The sequence below is a fragment of the Crotalus tigris genome, unplaced genomic scaffold (genome assembly GCF_016545835.1).
Source record: "Crotalus tigris isolate CLP2741 ecotype Arizona unplaced genomic scaffold, ASM1654583v1 scf7180000017678.2327064, whole genome shotgun sequence".
In the NCBI taxonomy this organism is placed as follows: Eukaryota; Metazoa; Chordata; class Lepidosauria; order Squamata; family Viperidae; genus Crotalus; species Crotalus tigris.
In genome coordinates, this window is record NW_024096561.1 from 1494751 (window position 1) to 1512365 (window position 17615).

Consider the following 17615-nt stretch of genomic DNA (forward strand, 5'->3'; position numbering starts at 1 on the left):
AGTTTTGTTTTTCGGAGTCTATCAAGCATTTCCTTGATGGAACTCATTCTCTTGGAAGAGAGAAAGCAATGGCAAACTGTCTACATGCGTATTACATACTCTTCCAGAGAAAGTTTGCATTGGATTGAAAGGACAGGTCTACCCCAAAGGAAGCCTAAGGCCTGACGCTCACTTTAATCGCGTCAATATAAAACTACCGCCTCCTCGTTTGTCGCACTGGGTTGGGCTGAGGGGATTCCGGTTTCGAACCTGCGCCCCGCGTGTCCTGGAATTATCAGCCCGTTCAGCTACCAAATATGAGCGAAAAGGCGAAGCCAAAAAGCGTTCCGCCCAGCCGCCTCTAGATCCCGATTAGCCATCATCACATAGGGACTGATGTCGCGGTAAGCCCGAGTGGTTGAGAAGGGATTGCCTTCTAAGTCGGTTTTTGGAATGGCGAGGAAACGGTCCCGCTTCCTGCCAAAGGGGAAGCGATTAAGCACAGCCACCTTTGGGGGGAAGGGGCGGGGGAAAGAGTTCACAAAAGCTTCTCTCTCTTTGATTCTCGTCGGGAATAAACGAATCTGGCTCCCAACCCTTTGGAAGCGCGGGAAATAAAAGCCAGTGCTAAGATGCGGACACAGAACAACGAGGGCCACTTTCCTCCGCTTCGTCAACGCAAACGAGGCCAAGGGCTGAAGGCCGAATCTATCCGGATTTCAAAACGTGCGGAGTCTGGATTTCCGCGGCCCGTCTCTGCCTTACTGGTCATCAGAATTTACCCAGCTTGGGACGTGGCTGGCTTGTCTGGACGTTTAAGTCATGTGTTTCATTTTAGCCTGTGTCTTTCAGGGGTGTTCAGAGTTCAAGAAAAGTAAATGCTGGCCGCGACGGTGCGATTGAATCCCGTTGTTTTTAAGAGCTTTGCTCGCAGTGTCACGACTGCCAATTATTTTTTTTTTTAACCATACTGTACCTTGCCAATACCTATCCGTTGATGTATGGATAATCGTTATGTGTGAGTCAGGCCATTACGGCCTATGACACAAGATCTTGGCTAAAAGCAACGCCTCCTTGGCTTAGCAGGGTCTTTGAACCCAGGCACGGATTGCCCTATTACAGAGAAGCAAATTCCTTCCTTCCTACCTACCTTTTTACTTTTTGCACATGAGGTTCGCGGCATTCCATTTTTAAGGAAGCCGAAGGGCCTCCGTCGGCACTGTTGGTACCTCTCCTTGGGGTGAATGGCCTGAGCCCGAGGAAAGCGCCCCCGGGCTAGCAAGCGGGCGGGGGAGGGGGGAAACGTGAGCGTCGTTCTTCTCCGGAGCCAGGCCTGAGCAACCCTGGTTCTCCCAGCCAATGTTGCAAAATCCAAAGTCCCATCAATCTCGGCCACCCTGAGAGATGATGCCGAGGCAGCCAGCCCACCCGGTGCTGCTCCCATCGTCGACATCAAGGTGGCCGGGAAAGAGGGGAGCTGTAGTCTAGCAGCTCTGACGGACGCGGGGACGCAGCTGACAGAGCCGCTGGATGTAAGCCGTTTCAGCTGATGTGGACACGGACCCATCCCACCCGTCGACCCTGCAGTCCTCGGGAATGACCGCCGCTGGAGGCTTACTCCCAAGGAGAGTGGCTGATCCTTTGAGCAACTAAGCTTGCGCTCCAGGCCGAGGTCTTTATCCTGCCCCGGTGCTTTGAAAGGGGCTCGCTCCAAACTGACGCGCCCACATCACTGCTTACATTTCTTCGCTTTCCTTCCCCCCACCCCCCCTCCCCGTTTACCCAGCCTTATAAGCCCCCTAAGGATAATCACCGTCCAGGGATCGGGTGGCTTTGCGGCGCTCTTGGATTTCAGCGAGAGGAGGCAGCCGGTCCCGACGCGTCTCTGACCTCCCCCCCCCCCCTCCTGCGTAATCACGGATAAGAGCGGGGGAGGCTCCTTCTGGAATAGAAAGCGTTAATGGCACCGCTGGCCCTTCAAGCTGCCCGGCCAGCCTTTCTCACCACGAGGAGAGACGCTCATGAGAACAACTGAAACGGCGGCAGGAAGAATCTCTGCTCCTTTCATTTCCTTTTGCACGTTTCCGCAGGAGGCAGCTTTGGATAACCCCTTGATCTGCCCGGACCACTATTGCTCTACTGCGCTCCCTCCCAGGTGCATTGGATTTCATTTCCCCGGGATGGCCGAAGACTGGCTGAGAATTCTGGGAGTTGTAGTCCCAACACCCCTGAAAGATTCAACGATTGGGGGAGGCTGCTCTACTACACCACCTAAACCGGCGCCCTTTACGCACGTCAGGTCACAGCTCCATCTTCCTCTGCAATGGATAGAAATCCAAGTTAACGGGTCCGGCCAAGAAGCTCCCGACCGAAGAGGCGATCTTGATGCTGAATGAGAAACCCCCGCGTCTTCCTAAGCAGGTTTCCCTCGGCTCTCTCCAGTTCACCATCGGGGGCACCGGACCAGGCCTCGAGGGAATGCTTTGCCCCGGAGATGCCCATTTTCTCCCTCCCCTTAAGTCTCAGCCCCCCTCCGCTCGCGCAGCAGCTTCCCCTCTTCCAGGAGAGGCCGGGAGCAAAGTACACCAGCGCGTCCCTGGAAGTGGAGCCCTCCCAGAAGACCTGTAGCGCTGCACTGTCAGGTTTTCCGGAAGGGGCGGGCTCTCAGCCTTTGAAAAGGGCCAGAAAGACTGAAACTAGTTTGTAGGTTGACTAATATTGAGACTAATGCTAGAGGCTTGGGTTAGACCTGGTCGACTCTGGGAAAAGGAGTGGTAATTGTTGCAAAATTGTATTTTAAATGAGGAAGATGAGGATGGGCTTGGCCAAGGAGTTCTGCCTATCCAGGCCTGCTCAGGCCTAAAGTTTGATTAAAATTTCCATTGCTTAAACCAGTGGTGGCGAACCTATGGCACGCGTGCCAGAAGCGGCACTCAGAGCCCTCTCTGTGGGCATGAGCGCCATCGCCCCAGCCCCACCTCCCCTGCAGCCCCCTCACCAGCAGCCCCTCGGGAGGAGAGTCGCCCCTGGGCGCAGCCTGCACGGAGTAGTGCAGCCAAGGACATAGCTGGGCAGCAGGGACAACACTCTGCCCTCGCGCCTCATAGCATGCAGATTATGCTGTGGCATGTGGGCAGAGGGCATGGCTGCCATGGCACTGAAGGGCTGCCTGGGCGATTGGCGGGCCATGGAGGCGGTGTGTGGCTGGGCAGGGTGGGGGCGCAGCAGGCAGGGTGGGAGGTGGAGTGGGGGGGCAGTTTTGGGGCACTCTGTCTCTAAAAGGTTCGCCATTATTGGCTTAAACCAACAACCAAAGCAATCCTCCCAACTTGGATGTTGAGCTACAAAGTCCAGCAATGTGTGCCGCATATTCAGAGTTGAATAACTAAAAAACAGTAACTTCTAGAGGAGCCAAATACTAGTTTTAGGATGACTTATAAAATTGGGCTTTCCTGCCGGACAGGGGCTGTATTGTTTTTAGATCTTCTGAGGAATCATTAATTGCTGGAGAGCTAAGTGCCAATTTGTTTCCATGTTTTAGCTTCAAAATATAGGAAGATATAAAAAGTGTTTCCCTTCTTGCTTTACAGCTCATATTTGTACATTAAAGAGAAGGTAGCCTAAGTTAGCTTCTGCTAGTATAATATGGTGTTGGTTCAAACTTACGAGTAATATTACTGTAAGTCCCAATGCTGCACTGTATAGGAGCAGCCTTGGGTGCTCTTGAGCCCTAGTGTTAAAGAGACATTTAGATACAGTCTGTTTGCATAGTTACCTTGAAAAATATCCCAACCTATACAGAGCAATGAAGGTATATCAGGCTGTTGATTCACCTAGTGCAGGGGTGTCACGTGATGTGTCACAAGGTATGGTGACATTTTTCCCCTTGAGCTGGGGTGGGCGGGGCTTCCGCGTGACACATGCAGCCCATGGGGCGGCATTTTGACACCTCTGACCTAGTGCAAAATAGCTTGTACTAATTGGAAGATGTTCTGCTTGTTTTTAGATAGGGCTGGAAAATAGGAATTTCTACCTGTCAATGTTGTGCCACCCCACGCTACTAAACTACCATCCTGGCAATTGTCTCATTGGAATCTAGATAAGATAGATAACTTTTATTGTCATTTGTATACTGTGGGCACAATGGCACACATCAAAAATGAAATTTAGTTGCCCGTTCTCAAAGTGAAACACATACATGACACACACCTAAACATACTAAGAACAACGTATGTATAGACCCACATCCCTACATATATGTATCAATAAATATTAAATATTGTCCATCTTGAATATATAACGGAAGGAGGAAGCTTGAGAGTTCGCAAGGTTAATGCGGTATGGAATGAAACTCTGGCTGAATCTGGATGTTCTGCTTCGGCTACCACAGAGCCTCCTCCCAGAAGGTAACAAGGAAAACAGGTTGTGAGGAGGATGTGTAGTCTAATGCCAAAGGAATTATATGTGGCCTGAACTGTGGCTATTGTGAATTGGAAAAAGAAAAGAAATCTCCTATATCATATACTGATATCACTTGTAATATTCAGTCTAATAATTTATTTCTTGCAAAATAAATTTTCTCTTTTAAAGGGAGGAAGGGGCCTTTTAAAATACTGTATATGCGTACTGTAGTGCTGAGTATTGGGCTACAATTGGGGAGATTCAGGTACTTGTCCATAGTCAGCCACAAAGCCTTTGGGCCATATGCCAGTGTAGTTATTGTCTTGCAATCCAACCAAATTCATAAGTTTGTTGATAAAACTAGAGCTTATGGAAAAACATTAGGAAGAGTTTCTGGAAGAAATGTAACACACACAATTTCCAATGAGTGCTGCATAAAATCTTCCTCTGAAGTGTGATTCCCCCCCCCTCCCGTCTAAAAAAGTTACTGGAGGTGAAAATATTTTCATTTTGTGCAGAAATAATGAACATGTGGGCTGTCTCCTTCTGTTTAATTCAGTGCTTTTACACAGTCCAAACAGCATTGCATCTTTGCCCCTTCGTCTAGAATAATTACCCCTCCCAAGGGCCATATTTGCATTCATTACTTCAAATACAGCAGAAAAGAAACAAAAAAGAAAACTAGCCTCTTAGATATTATAAGGCAATTATGAATCTTAAAGAGAGCTTCATTAGGGAAAAGAATTTTTTAATATATTTGACATCCAGCAGATGCTTAAAATGTAGCTTTCTCATTAAAAAAAAACCAGCACTTTCAGCATGAAATTTAGCACTATTCCTGAGCCACATACATAGCCATTGTGGGAGAACGGAGCATTTTATTTTAGTTTATTTTAGCCTGAAAAATATAGTGATCTCCAGGATGTGACAGTCCCCAAAGACTGGATAGGTGGGAAAATGTTTAAACTTTTTATCACAATACAGCTCAGCCTAAGACATCTTTCTGGAGTCCATGAAGCCACATATTTTTAGAGGAGGCAGCAGTTGGCTGAAGTTGGCCCCATGCATGTACAGTAGGTGAGGGACTAGAAACATCACTGAATTTTGTAATAGTTACAACTTGCATTACTTACTGGTTACTTCACCAGTTTTTAGCAGTTGCTAGATGTTGGTGATGCTTTTTGGTAGGAAGGGAAGGGGAGGAAGGAAGGAAGGAAGGAAGGAAGGAAGGAAGGAAGGAAGGAAGGAAGGAAGGAAGGAAGGAAGGAAGGAAGGAAGGAAGGAGTGGGAATAAGTGATTCTAGAAGTTTCAAAAGGCCATTCTGATCTAAATTACGGTAAGATAAGGATTATGATGACTAGAATTGAAACTATTAGTAAGCCACCATAAGACAATCACAAAATATCAACCATAATAATAATTATCAAATTTATTGTCCACATATCTTACCACAGGTTGCTTTAGTGGAGTTCATGTCAGATCCCTGTCTGCTTTCAAAGATGGAGCCACCACCTAAACTAGCTGTCCCAGTAGTGACATTCCAGCTATGCTATTGTTCTTCACTATAGCATCTTTCCTTGTCCCCTTTCCAACTTGCTTTCAAAATTTAGCCTGATGAAGACATCGATATATCTGAAAAGCTTGCATATTTTACAACATATTTTAGATGGGTGGATTTTTTTCCTTAAACAAAATTCTCACAATTACGAGAAAGGTTCATTGTGTTCCTATTTATTCAGATAAAAATGATATTCTGCTTTTATAATACATATGTATTATTTAGAGTCAGGCAGATATAAATAAAACTATGTCATTTTTGTATGAGATCAATCTTCATTTTCACTGCCTTTTAAAAATAACATTTTAATCTTGCACCTTACTTTGCATAGACTTTATGATATTTTTGTATTCCTTTAATTTATTATGTTACGGTATATTTCAATGATTTCTTCCCAATTGTGCCCGGTATATGCTTCACTGTTGCTATAAAAATACCTCAAGCAAACAAACTCTGTTCTTTAGAAATGTATCTGTTCAGCTTAATGGTGTTATATATTTAAAACCTTGTGAAATGAATAATTAAAACTACTATCCATCAGAGCTCCTTTTTAGCCTCTGGATCTTACTTCTGAATAAGCATGAATAGGTTCAATTTAAATAGCTCTCTGTGTTAGAAATGCATAGGCATGAGTGCTCTTGAAAAAACAAGGGAAATAAACATCATCTGTTGTTGATAGCATTATTAGAAATTATCAAAATGGAACCGCAACAAATATTAACTGCTTTTTTCATGCAAATCTTTAACTAAAACTAGGCTTGAACTGAGCAAAAATGCTCATGTTTTGCCCCACTTTTCCACCAAGAAGGGTGAAATGGGCTACCTTAGGCAGCAGTGCTTGGGGAAAATAATTTATTATTGGTTTCACCACTCTTATTGGAATTACCACTTTGGATTTTCTGCCTCCAACATGAAACTGTTTTTGACACTGTATTGGCCATGATTTGTTATATTGGTTCTGTATTATATTTACATTTTGACTTTGAAAAAAAATCATTAATGTAACCTGCCTAAAGTCACAAATTATGGAAGGCAGTTTATCAAATGCTGAAATAAACCAACTTTGTTTCCGCTGAAAACTGATCTGGCTTATCTGCTATCATGCATTCTGCCCACTGCTAAGTGTGCTAACTCAGAAAACAGCTACACTCTGATAGGCCTTAACTCTATTTTTTTGTTTGCAATTTCTAACTTTTTCTTAAGTCTACGCACTTTCCACCAAAGAACTGATTATGCACCCTACATGTAACTTATTCAGAAGTTAGTTTCTCATATTTTAAGGGGACATATTCCCATATAAGCATGTTCAGCACTGCAACCCAAAACCTCCAAGTATCATTTCTCTCATATTATTTGTAGGTATACATAAAACCCTGTAGCAACATGTTTGAAGCTATAGCTCTAAAGTAGCTTAAAGTCAGAAAATGTATTCACATTTCATTCCATTCCTATTTGTGCTTTGTTGTCTAATCAAACAGCATTAATAGTTCTGCATTATGACTAAAGGGCTATATTGTTTTGGAATTACCTGCATGAAAACTACCTGTATTTCTCATAGAACCTGATGCTGCCTCTTCGATTATAATAAGATTCATATTACAGCAACATTGCAATTTAAGATGACTGGATCATACAGCAGTGTTTGTCTCTTTGAAACATGCATTGTTTGACTTGTTCTTCTAACGGATCCCATCAAAATATTCGAACTCCCTGTGGACGTCAAGCCAGATTAAGAATGATAGTTAGCCTGAATTACAGAGTTGTTTACATAGAGTTGTTTACACTGACTGAAATCTCCTGGGAGATTTCCTGCTTCATGTGTTCTTTATGTGTCTCCTGAAAACCCTGGGTGTAGATCCCAGCATTTAAAGTTAAATTAATTTGAGATAATCCAACTTTGGTTTTTGTCTTGATCCTGTTCCCTTTTCTATCCTGGTCCACTGATATTATGTAAAGTGGCTAGCCAAAGACCAGATCATACTATCAAACTGAAAATAGTTCTGACTAAAACAGCTGTGTCTGTCATAATTATGGAATAAGTGAGAGATTCAGCATGATAAATGTTTTCTAATAGCTGATATTATCATGGAAATCCCATCTCTCATTAGGATGGTCCTATATTTAGCCATCCTGAATTTCCCCAAAAGGAAAAAAAAAGGTTTCATCTGGCAATACTTTTGAACAACAATTTACAGACTCACTAAGGATGATAGATTGTGATATAAGCATGGCTTCCCAATGGTAATATATTACACCTAAAAGTTTCCTTCTTTTGTATGGCTTTGATCTGAGAAATATGTCAAATATTCAAGTACCCAAATAACTTATTCTCCATTATTCTCCCCATTATTTTCTAATGGGAAGTTGTTTAAAAGTAGCATCTAATCACGGGGAAAGTGTCCAGAAAAGTTTCCTTTCACAGCAAACAAGCTTCTAGGACTGAATTTAACAAATAAAATGTCTGAAAAGCCTATAGTTTTATGTGGAACTATCCACTGAAATGGAAGTTAAGGCTTTAAAACTATCTGGTACTGTATTCTTTATTTCTATTTCTAAAATAGAAAAGTGTTCTGCCTATTAACAAGACCAATTCTATGCTTCTTGTTCTATAAAAATAATCCAAGTCAAAAATCTTTCCACTAAAATAGCAAATCTTACAAATAAGTGATGTTTGTACATAAGAAAGAGTTGGGCCCACAAACCTCCAGTGAAGTAAGCCCAAGACAGTCATCATTCCATCACACTCCAAGGGCAGATATTTTCCAGAGGAAAAGCTTGTTAAATAATTTATTGATTTATACAAAGTCTTTCCAACTGGAGAAGTCAGAAAGCAACTGAAAATCAAGTGAAGCAGTTCTCTCTCCCTTTACATTCTCTTAGAACAAACAAAACAAAATCAAAGGAAGTGAAGCCATCCAAAACCAACATTTAAAAAAGAGAAAGAAACCTTTTCATTTTTACACTAGAAATATACATGACAAAAATCTGTAATTTTCTATATACACAGCTGAGCTGGTATCCTCCAATCATATACAAAACAGTAACAACAGCTTGATTGTTAGGAGCAGGAAAGGTGGGAGGGATGGAGGAGTGGAAATCACAATTTCAAAGGCAGCAGCTACTCCATCCTTAGGCCATTGACATCCCAGCAGCATTTACAGACCCCCCTCTTTCCAAAAGACTAGAATCCAATGGGATGAAAGTTTTAGGCTATGGTTGACATTTAAAGCAGTTACTTTGCACAGGACATCCCAGGAATTAAACAGGCTTCAACTAAGTGCAGATACACCTAGACCACAGGTCTTCAAACTTGGCAACTTTAAGACTTGTGGACTTCAACTTCCAGAATTCCTCAGCCAACCCTGGCTGAGGAATTCTGGGAGCTGAAGTCCACAAGTCTTAAAGTTGCCAAGTTTGAAGACCCCTGACCTAGACCAAAGTTATGCAGCCTGGGTCTCTTCTGGGATAGGTGAGGCTCAACCTCCTAACTATTTAGTCAGCGGTGATGGAGCCTCCAATGCATAACCCTGCAATCAAGTTTGGCTAAAATCAATTATGTTAATCATCTGCAACCCTACATTCCTTTTGAACTGGAGACAAGTCCCCTTAAGGGAGGCGGGTTTGCTCTCTACTCAGGTGTCTAGGGTGACACTAGTGCAGGGGTTTAAGACTTGTGGACTTCAACTCCCAGAATTCCTCAGCTCCTTTGCTGGGAGTTGAAGTCCACAAGTCTTAAAGTTGCCACGGTTGAGGACTCCTGCACTGGAGAGCCGGTTCTCAGCAGCAAGTCCCGGATAGAAGGGGCCGCCCTTTGCCTGGCGGTTAGGCCTGAGGTAAGCCTCTGCCCTTTGGCTACACGCGCTGCGGAGCCCTCGCGAATCCCGCTTAAAGGCCACGTGGCCCGGCTGCAGCCCAGCCCGGCTTGCTTTGAGCGTTACTTTCTTTCGAGTTGCACCGACAGCTCCGGTTTCCGAGGTCAGGAGAGGGTGCGTAGGAAGGGGCTGGGCTGGGGCGAGAGGCGGAACGGCAGAGAAACCCAGAGGTTACCCCACGGAGGCCGGAATAAGCTTCCTTCTTTCCTTCCTGCGCAACGGACAGCGGCGAAGAGAAAGGGCGGCCATTCATGGCCATAACTTATTCGGTAAAAATAGATATATATACATATACAGAAAGGACTTTCCCGACGTGCGGGCTGTACACGACGTGGCGGCGGCCAGTCCCGGGGCTGGCGTCGACTACCCTGCTTGGCCGGCGGCGGAGAGGAGAGGAGGGGCGGGCGGGCCCCAGTCACGAGGGGTCCGAGGCGTTGCTGCAGGGGCTGAGCAGGGCCAGGGGAGCGGCGGCCGCGGCCGCTTTGTGCTTCTTGAGGAGCCGCGTGATCTTCTCGTCGTCCGAATTGGGGTCCAGCGGCTTGTTGTACTCGTCGTCGTCCTCGTTCTCCGAACTCTCCTTCAGCTTCTCCGTCTCCGAGTCGTGCTTCTTCTTGGCCGAGGCCATTTCGGCCGCGTGCCGTTTCCGCCATTTCGTCCTCCGGTTCTGGAACCAGACCTGGGCCGGCCAGAGAGAAAGAGACGGTCAGAGTCAGCCGCCTGTTGTCTCCCGAGGACGGGGACGATCCGGAGACGTCCTTCCCCTAGGCTTCAACCCCCTAGGCTTCAACCAAGTCCAGTCGGAAGCCCCGCTCCCCCCCGCCCCGCATTTTCTGGAAGTGCTGAGGAGCCGTCGGTGGCATCTCCCCCGCCCGGCCTCCCTTCGCCTCCCGCTCTTTCTCGCGCACGAAGCCGGGGGGGGGGAAGAGAGCCCTTAAGTGACCCAGAAGGCCCCTCCCCGCCCCCTCTGAGATGGCAAAGGAGGCCCCACGGCAGCTGAAGGGAGCCGCGCTAAAGTTTGCCGCTACGAGCGCCTCCGTCCTTCGGGAAGACTTAAGCCTTGAAGTCGCTCCGCAGCAAAAGTGGCCTTGGTGGCAGGGTGGGGAGCGGGGAAGGGAGACGCGAGTCCCTAAAGAAAGGGAGGAGGGAGACGTCGACCTTTGCTAGCCATCCTATTTCCAGCCTCACTTTCTGGTGTTTGCAGTGGGATCCTGTGAATTGGCAATAATCCGGAGAATAATGGGAGGAAAGTCCTCGGCGGTGCTATTCGGGTTCTCCGGATTTCAGTGTCTTCAACAGCGACACAGATATTTGGTATAAAGACTGGCCAATAGAATTGTTTTTTTTTTAAAAAAAGCAACCTAAATGGCTAGGAATGAACGAACTCCTAAAAATGTAAATGAAATTATTTTAAATTTTAGTAAGGGAGGGTATGGATAGAGAAAAACTCAAGGTATGACTTTTACTAAACGTTTATTAAAAGTTTTTTTCAATGTGCAAACCGTTTTAGATTTTTTTTTTTTTTAAAAAAAACAACTTTTCACCCAGCCAAGATTCCGGGAGAGAAAGAAGATTGGAGCTGACATCCTCAAAGTAGAATTGCACATACCCCATCCTTCTGAAATTTTTGCCATTTTATGAGTTGTGGTTTCTTTTGTTTCTTTGTTTTTAAAACAGCATGCTTTAAAAAAAAAAACCTCTAATCTGAGCTATTATTTCTTTAGTTTGGAATTTGGATTTCCAATCTGAAAATTGTCGATTTCCCAAAACTGTAAATAGGGCACAATTAGAATATCAGAATATGAGTGGGATTTAGATATATGAGCAACAGGGCTTGCTTTGCATAAATAAATCTGAGCAATACATTTTATTCCTAAATAGGTTTCAAATACTTAAGAAGAACATAAGGCAAAGGATGCCACTTAATATCCTGCTTATTCCAATATATATATATGCTATTTAAATCCCTCACCAGTATGACCAGTTGCACTCTAAGGCCGCAAAAATAGGCATTTCAATGCAAATATGCTCCTGGAGAGCCACCTAAAATAGGTTCCCTACATCCCACTTTGAGTGCCCTAACATTAAGGATTCTGCTAAATAGTGCAGCAGTCTGAAGATCAAAACAATTCAGGGCAGATGTTGGTATACACAAAAAAACTTGTCAATATCACTTTTGTGCAGCTATGTTTTTTTTCTGAGTCCTTGCACAATTCCAAGAAAATTTAGTTTAGGGTCTTATGGTTAGGTGGAAGCTCGTGTACATTAAAAAATTCACATTTTGCCTTTGGAATCTGGAACTTGGTATAATTATTTTTCAACTGACTGCCTTGCAATCCTTCTGCAGAAGACACCTGCAGAACAATTTGTCTATGTGCAGGTGCATAGGCACAGGCCTCTAAACCAGGTCACACCATTCACTCATTCCACCACCAATTAGTCATTTGTAGAAAGGAAATTTCCAAGAACCCTGCTTTCAAGTAGGAGGGCTTTCAATTGTGCCATGAGCAGATTTACTCCAAAATAAAGTCCCCTTTGATTTAAGGAGCACTCCCAGCAAGCAGCTTTGAAATACAGATGAACCACTTTCACCAGAAACAAAAGCCAGCTGAACTGAATAGAGATTACTTTCCCAAAAGTCCCTTTGGAATTAATTGCTGACTTTGCCATCCTAGGTTTTGTTTTGTTTTTTGTTTAAATTCTTTGGATATCTTGGTATTAATCACTGGCTTGGTGCTAATACTATCTAAATATCTTCCAACTGAAAATTTAAACTTTATTTAAACTTAGCTTTTCTTTCTTCCTCCTAAATAAATTAAATAAGAAAAAACTCACTCAGAATATGGATATTCTGGGTGAGGTCCACCCAGAATAAATGTGCATCAAGATGTTAGCCACACATTAAGCAAATCCCTCAGCCTCTTAAAAGCATAGGACATGTTAGTATCAATATATCTTTCTGGCCTTCTGTAACACTAGAAACTAAGGCAACCTTTAAGACTATTTCTCTTGTTTTCAAGACAATTAATTCACAGAAAAAACATAGTACAGAGTCGTGAGAGAAATTCCAGCCTTCTAGAAAGACTAATACTCATAGCCACTAACTTTGCTTTAAAAAGAGGCTTTCTATATTCAGGAAGAGATAATCTTTAAATTTGTAAAGCATCTGGTTCCAATCCATATTTTAGGTTTGGCATATGACTTTTTTATTTTCAGTTCAACAGATTCTTATTGCAAAATCCTGCGTTAAGCAAAAATATTTCTGAATTCCTTGCTTCCTGAGAAAATGGTGAAATTGCCTTTCTGAACCATCTAAAGAAAAGCTCTGAGAGGATTTATAATGCAAAAGGTGTCTCAAACTTGGCAATGGGCAAATATTCAATTAATTAGCTTAGCTTTTATTTCCAAAAAAGGTTCTCTCATTTTTAAATAATTTGCATCTTGCCAGGAATATCTTTTTTTCCCTCCAGACCTTAAACATTTCAGATTACCTCATTGCTAGAACCCTGAAATGAGTGAAAAGGTAAAACAGGCACCGGTGGGGGAGCAGCAGAGGTAAGTTTGGAGCCAAAAAGAAAGGCTGAAAATAGTGTCCTTGCATTTAACCTCTTCATAATATTTTATTTCTTATTTAATAGTAGCAATGGACATTTGTTTTATTTTAGTATGCTAGGAAGAACTTGATCTGTGGTAAGTATCAAAGTTTCCCAAAGTTCAAGATTTGCTTTGGTTTGTGGGTTTTTTTTTTTTTACATCCAGGAATGAACTGTGTGTGCATTAATATGAGCTGTCTGACTAACAGGAAACCTAAGGTTTTGACAGGAAACCTAATTTTGTTCTAAGGAACCTGTAGCTTGCCTTCACTCACATCAAGTACAGCAGCAAGGCAAAGAGGTATCGCCAAGCAAACTGGCACAACCCGAATAAAACCTAAACCAGGCTTTGAATCCTAGCTAGTGCTAATCTGGGCACACTTTCTCTGGGCTAACTTCTAAGAGGCTGCCGGCTTCCTTGGAGACCATCCGCCCTAGTTCCCCGCGGCTGACACCAGCGGCTCCGGAGATTTAGGATTTTGCAACTTGCTGTGCCCTTTGGCCCTCCCTCCCTCCCTCCTCGGGCTGAACCTGCGCTGGAGTCGCTACGACGGAAAGCCGAGCTCGGCGCCCCGCTGGCCGAGAGCGTCCTACCTTGACTTGACTTTCCGTCATCCCCAGCGAGTAGGCGAGGCGCGCTCTTTCCGGGCCGGCCAAATATTTCGTCTGCTCGAAGGTCTTCTCCAGCGCAAAAATCTGCTGGCCCGAGAAGGTCGGTCGGGAGTGTTTTTTCTTGCCATCCTTGTCCAAAACCATCCCAGCCTGGGCTGAAAACGAGGGGGGGGAGGGAGAGGAAGAGCCCCATCAGCGCCTCGAGAAGCTCCGAAAGGGGAGCGCTACGCAGGAAAACCGCGCCGCTTGCTCAGCTCTGCCTTTCGGCCTCGACCGGAATCCTGAAGCGGCAACTTGGGACCTACGCTAGTGCGACAGCCCCCTTCCATCCCCACGGCGGGGAAACCCAAGGAAACGGAACCGCCGTCTCCACGGGCGGACGAAGGCCGAGTAGCTCGGTCGCGCGAGTCGGAAAGAAACCTTTGCCCGCAGCCTCGGGAAAGGCCGCCTCCCCGCCGCCACCCCCTTCGCTTTCCCCGCCTGGCTCAACGGACGGCGGAGGTAACAGCAAGAGAAGCCCAAGCGGCGGGCCTCGGAGCGGGGTGGGACTCTCGAGGGAATCCGCTACGGGCGATCCCGGCGACTTCCCGTCCGAGAGGGATGGCTCTGAGCCACTTTTTGTTCAAATGTCCTAGAAACCGCCGCAGCAACTGGACAATCGCTCAAGGCGAGGTGGAGCCGAGCATGGGCAGAGCGCTGATGGAGAGCCCTCGCTAAGCAGGGAGCTGGCGTTTGTAAAGCGAGCCTCTACCCTGAATGGGCGCTCGAATCAATGGGCGGTAAACATCGAAAGGGACCCCGGTACAAACGGTCCCTCGGTATTTCTGCCTGCTCGCGCCGTCTCCGCTCCTTTGCGCCCTCCCCCCCCGTCCCCCGCGCTCCGAAATTCGCCTTACCGGGACAGGCGAGCCGGGGATCCCTCCAGGGCGATCCCTGCATAACTCCGGGCCAGAAAATTGGAGGCCGGCCGGGCAGCTCGGCCAAGGGCTTGGGGTATCTGGAGACGGCGGCCGGATTGAAGTACATCCCCGCGGCGGCCAGTCCGTTCAGGCGGGGCAGGCCGGAGAGCAGGTTGGCGGCGGCGGCGGTGGTGCCGGCCACGGGTCTCCCCAGGATGTCGCTGATGCCGTGCGGCGTGCCCAGCGGGATCTGCGCATTGAGGCCGCCCAACGCGGGCGCTTTGAAGCCGGCCGGGCTCTGCAAGGCGTAGGGGAAGAGGGAGGTCTTCATCTCGGCCATGTTGTGCAGCGCGGCCAGCGGCGTACTGCTGAGCACGAAGGCGCCCTGGCGGTTAGCCTCCATCTGCCCCACGGCTAACATTGGGGAGCATCAAACGGGGGCGGCGGCGGGGGGGGGAGAGACCGGGCGGAGGGAGGGAGGGAGGGAGGAGAAGGGAGCCGCCGCCGCCGCCCGTCCTCCAACTCAGAGAAAGCGAAGGCGGCACGCTCGGCCTCTCCGCCGGCGCGGAGAAAGTAGCAGCCGAGAACCAAGACAAGTCGCCCAAGTTGGGCACTCCCCGCTTCGAGGCCGCGATCGTCCCAGGTCCCGCTCGTGTGCCGAGGAGGGCCCCCAGCCGCGATCGCCCGGGGTGGGACGTTCTCGGGCTCGGGGTGAAGGAAGAACAGGGCGTGGCGGTGGCCGAGAAAGAAGGCGCGGGAGAAAGCCCAGCGGCCCGCTCCAGTGTTCTGGCGGCCGCGGCTTTTCTGCTTTTAAAAAAGCACCGACGGCGCCCCGCTTGGAAATCCTGCAGCGGGGGGAGGGTGGGGGAGCCGGAGCCCTTTCCTCCACTTGGCCCCGGCTGGCTTTGGCCGCGCGGCCCCTTCCTTCTTCCCGGCCTCCGCGGAGCTTCCCCGCCTGCGAAAACGCCTCGGCGAAGGAGAGTCCCCGGTTGGGACAAGATGCGCTGATAACCTCGCAGCCACCTGCCAGCCGCGCTCCTCGATTGGCCGGGATCTCTTCCGAGGCCGCTGCTCTCAGCCAATGGCTTGGCAGCCTGCTCTCCCGCTTTGCATCCGCCGCCCGCCCAGCGTCTCTTTCGGCCCGGACGGAGGCGGGGAAAGACGCGCCAGGGCTGGGAGGGGGCGGGGCCGGAGCGACGCTGCTTGAAGGTTTTGTGATAAAGTCGGTCAAGGTACTTTAAATGGCTGTAAATTTACCAGCTGATTTATCTTGCCAACGATTAAATAAATCCCGCGGAATGGGAGTTTAGTTAGGCGTAAGCTTCTCTTTTTCCCTCCCCCCTTTCTGGGTTTAAGCAATAAATTTTGGAAAAATTAATAAAGTAGGGCGTTTATGTCACTGAAGTCCTCCAGACCTTTTCGCACCATTATTCAAAGCCACTTTTACCAAGGAAAGCTCCTTTTTCGCACGGCGGCTCATTTCGCTTTTCTGCTTTTCTGAGACCGCTAAAAAAACCGTCAACGCGTCTTTTTCCACGGCAGAAGAAACGGAGCGACATAAACGGATTCTGTGAATTTGCCGTTTCCTTTTTTTTCCCCTTCATTTTTGTTTCCATTTCCAGACAAAATTGTCTTCTGTTTGATCTGGGGGGGTTTCTGAGTCTGTCTCTGTCTCTCGCTTCCGAGGGTGCTTAATCTTATCCTCCAAAAATTTCGTGTCCCTGTTGATTACATTGGAACCGCCGCCTCCCGCGCTCGATTTTTCAGCCTGACTGTCCAAAAGCAAGCCAGGGAGAGCGGGCGAGAGGTTTTCCGAAGCTCCTCTTGGTCGGTCCTTTGAGTCAAGAGTTTATTTTACTGCTTAGTATGAATCTCTCCTTGGCCGTTACTTTTTTTATTAAAAAAATAAAATAAGGTCACAAATGATCTCAGTCGAGCGAACTTTCCGATCCAGCTTGAAGCATATCTCGAATTGGTGCACCCGACGACGCCTGATGTTTGGGGAAACCTCCGATAGTTTGACTTTTTAAAGAAATTTTGTTTTGTTCTTCCTAGGCAAGGAGTAGTTTCTTAGGCCAGTTCTGAAACTAACTAATATTTCCTCTTTTACTCAGAAATGATCCTTGCTGGTTTCTTGGGAGGTTTTCTGCCAGAGTTTTGTAACCAACTGCGTTCAGCTGGCGCTCCCGATTAGAGGCTGGATCCTGAAGCGGCCTAATAACACTTAAACCATCCAGGATGGCGCAACCAGCAATAATAGGGGCACTTATTTAAAATGAACTGATTTGAATCCGAAACATATCAGGGTCCAAAAGGCACTCACCCCCCCTCCCCACCAAAGTTCTGGGAAACAGACCTTGGCTTCTAGGCCTGAAGAGAAAAACCACCGAATTATGGTGAGAGCCCCACACCGGGATCAACAAAGCCTTGCTTTTTATAAGTGGAACGTTAAAACTCAGCAGCTTCTACTGACCCTTCTGGGATATTTAAGAGTTGTGATTGCTAGGAAAGGACTTGAGAAGAGGAGACCAAGACGAAGCAGAAGCCAAAAAGCAAAAAACAAACAAACAAACAAAAGCTGCACCAATAAAAAAAAAAAGATTGTGCAAAGGCGACAGTGACGTAAAACCAGATCTATTTGGAGATCTAGTCTGGGTCGGTCACCGGAACCAGAGGTTTTGTCTTCCGAGCTCTTGGACTAGT

General features: G+C 46.8%; 1 protein-coding gene across 1 annotated transcript; it reads right to left on the minus strand.

Annotated features, from left to right (window-relative positions):
* Nucleotides 1–8710: 8710 nt before the first annotated feature.
* On the minus strand, nucleotides 8711–16113 carry NKX6-2 (NK6 homeobox 2). Its single transcript, XM_039337451.1, has 3 exons — nucleotides 14910–16113; nucleotides 13996–14168; nucleotides 8711–10487 (listed from the first exon to the last, which is right to left on the minus strand). The coding sequence occupies exons 1-3, from the start codon at nucleotides 15331–15333 to the stop codon at nucleotides 10227–10229; spliced, it is 858 nt and encodes a 285-aa protein (XP_039193385.1). The 5' UTR covers nucleotides 15334–16113; the 3' UTR covers nucleotides 8711–10226.
* Nucleotides 16114–17615: the final 1502 nt, after the last annotated feature.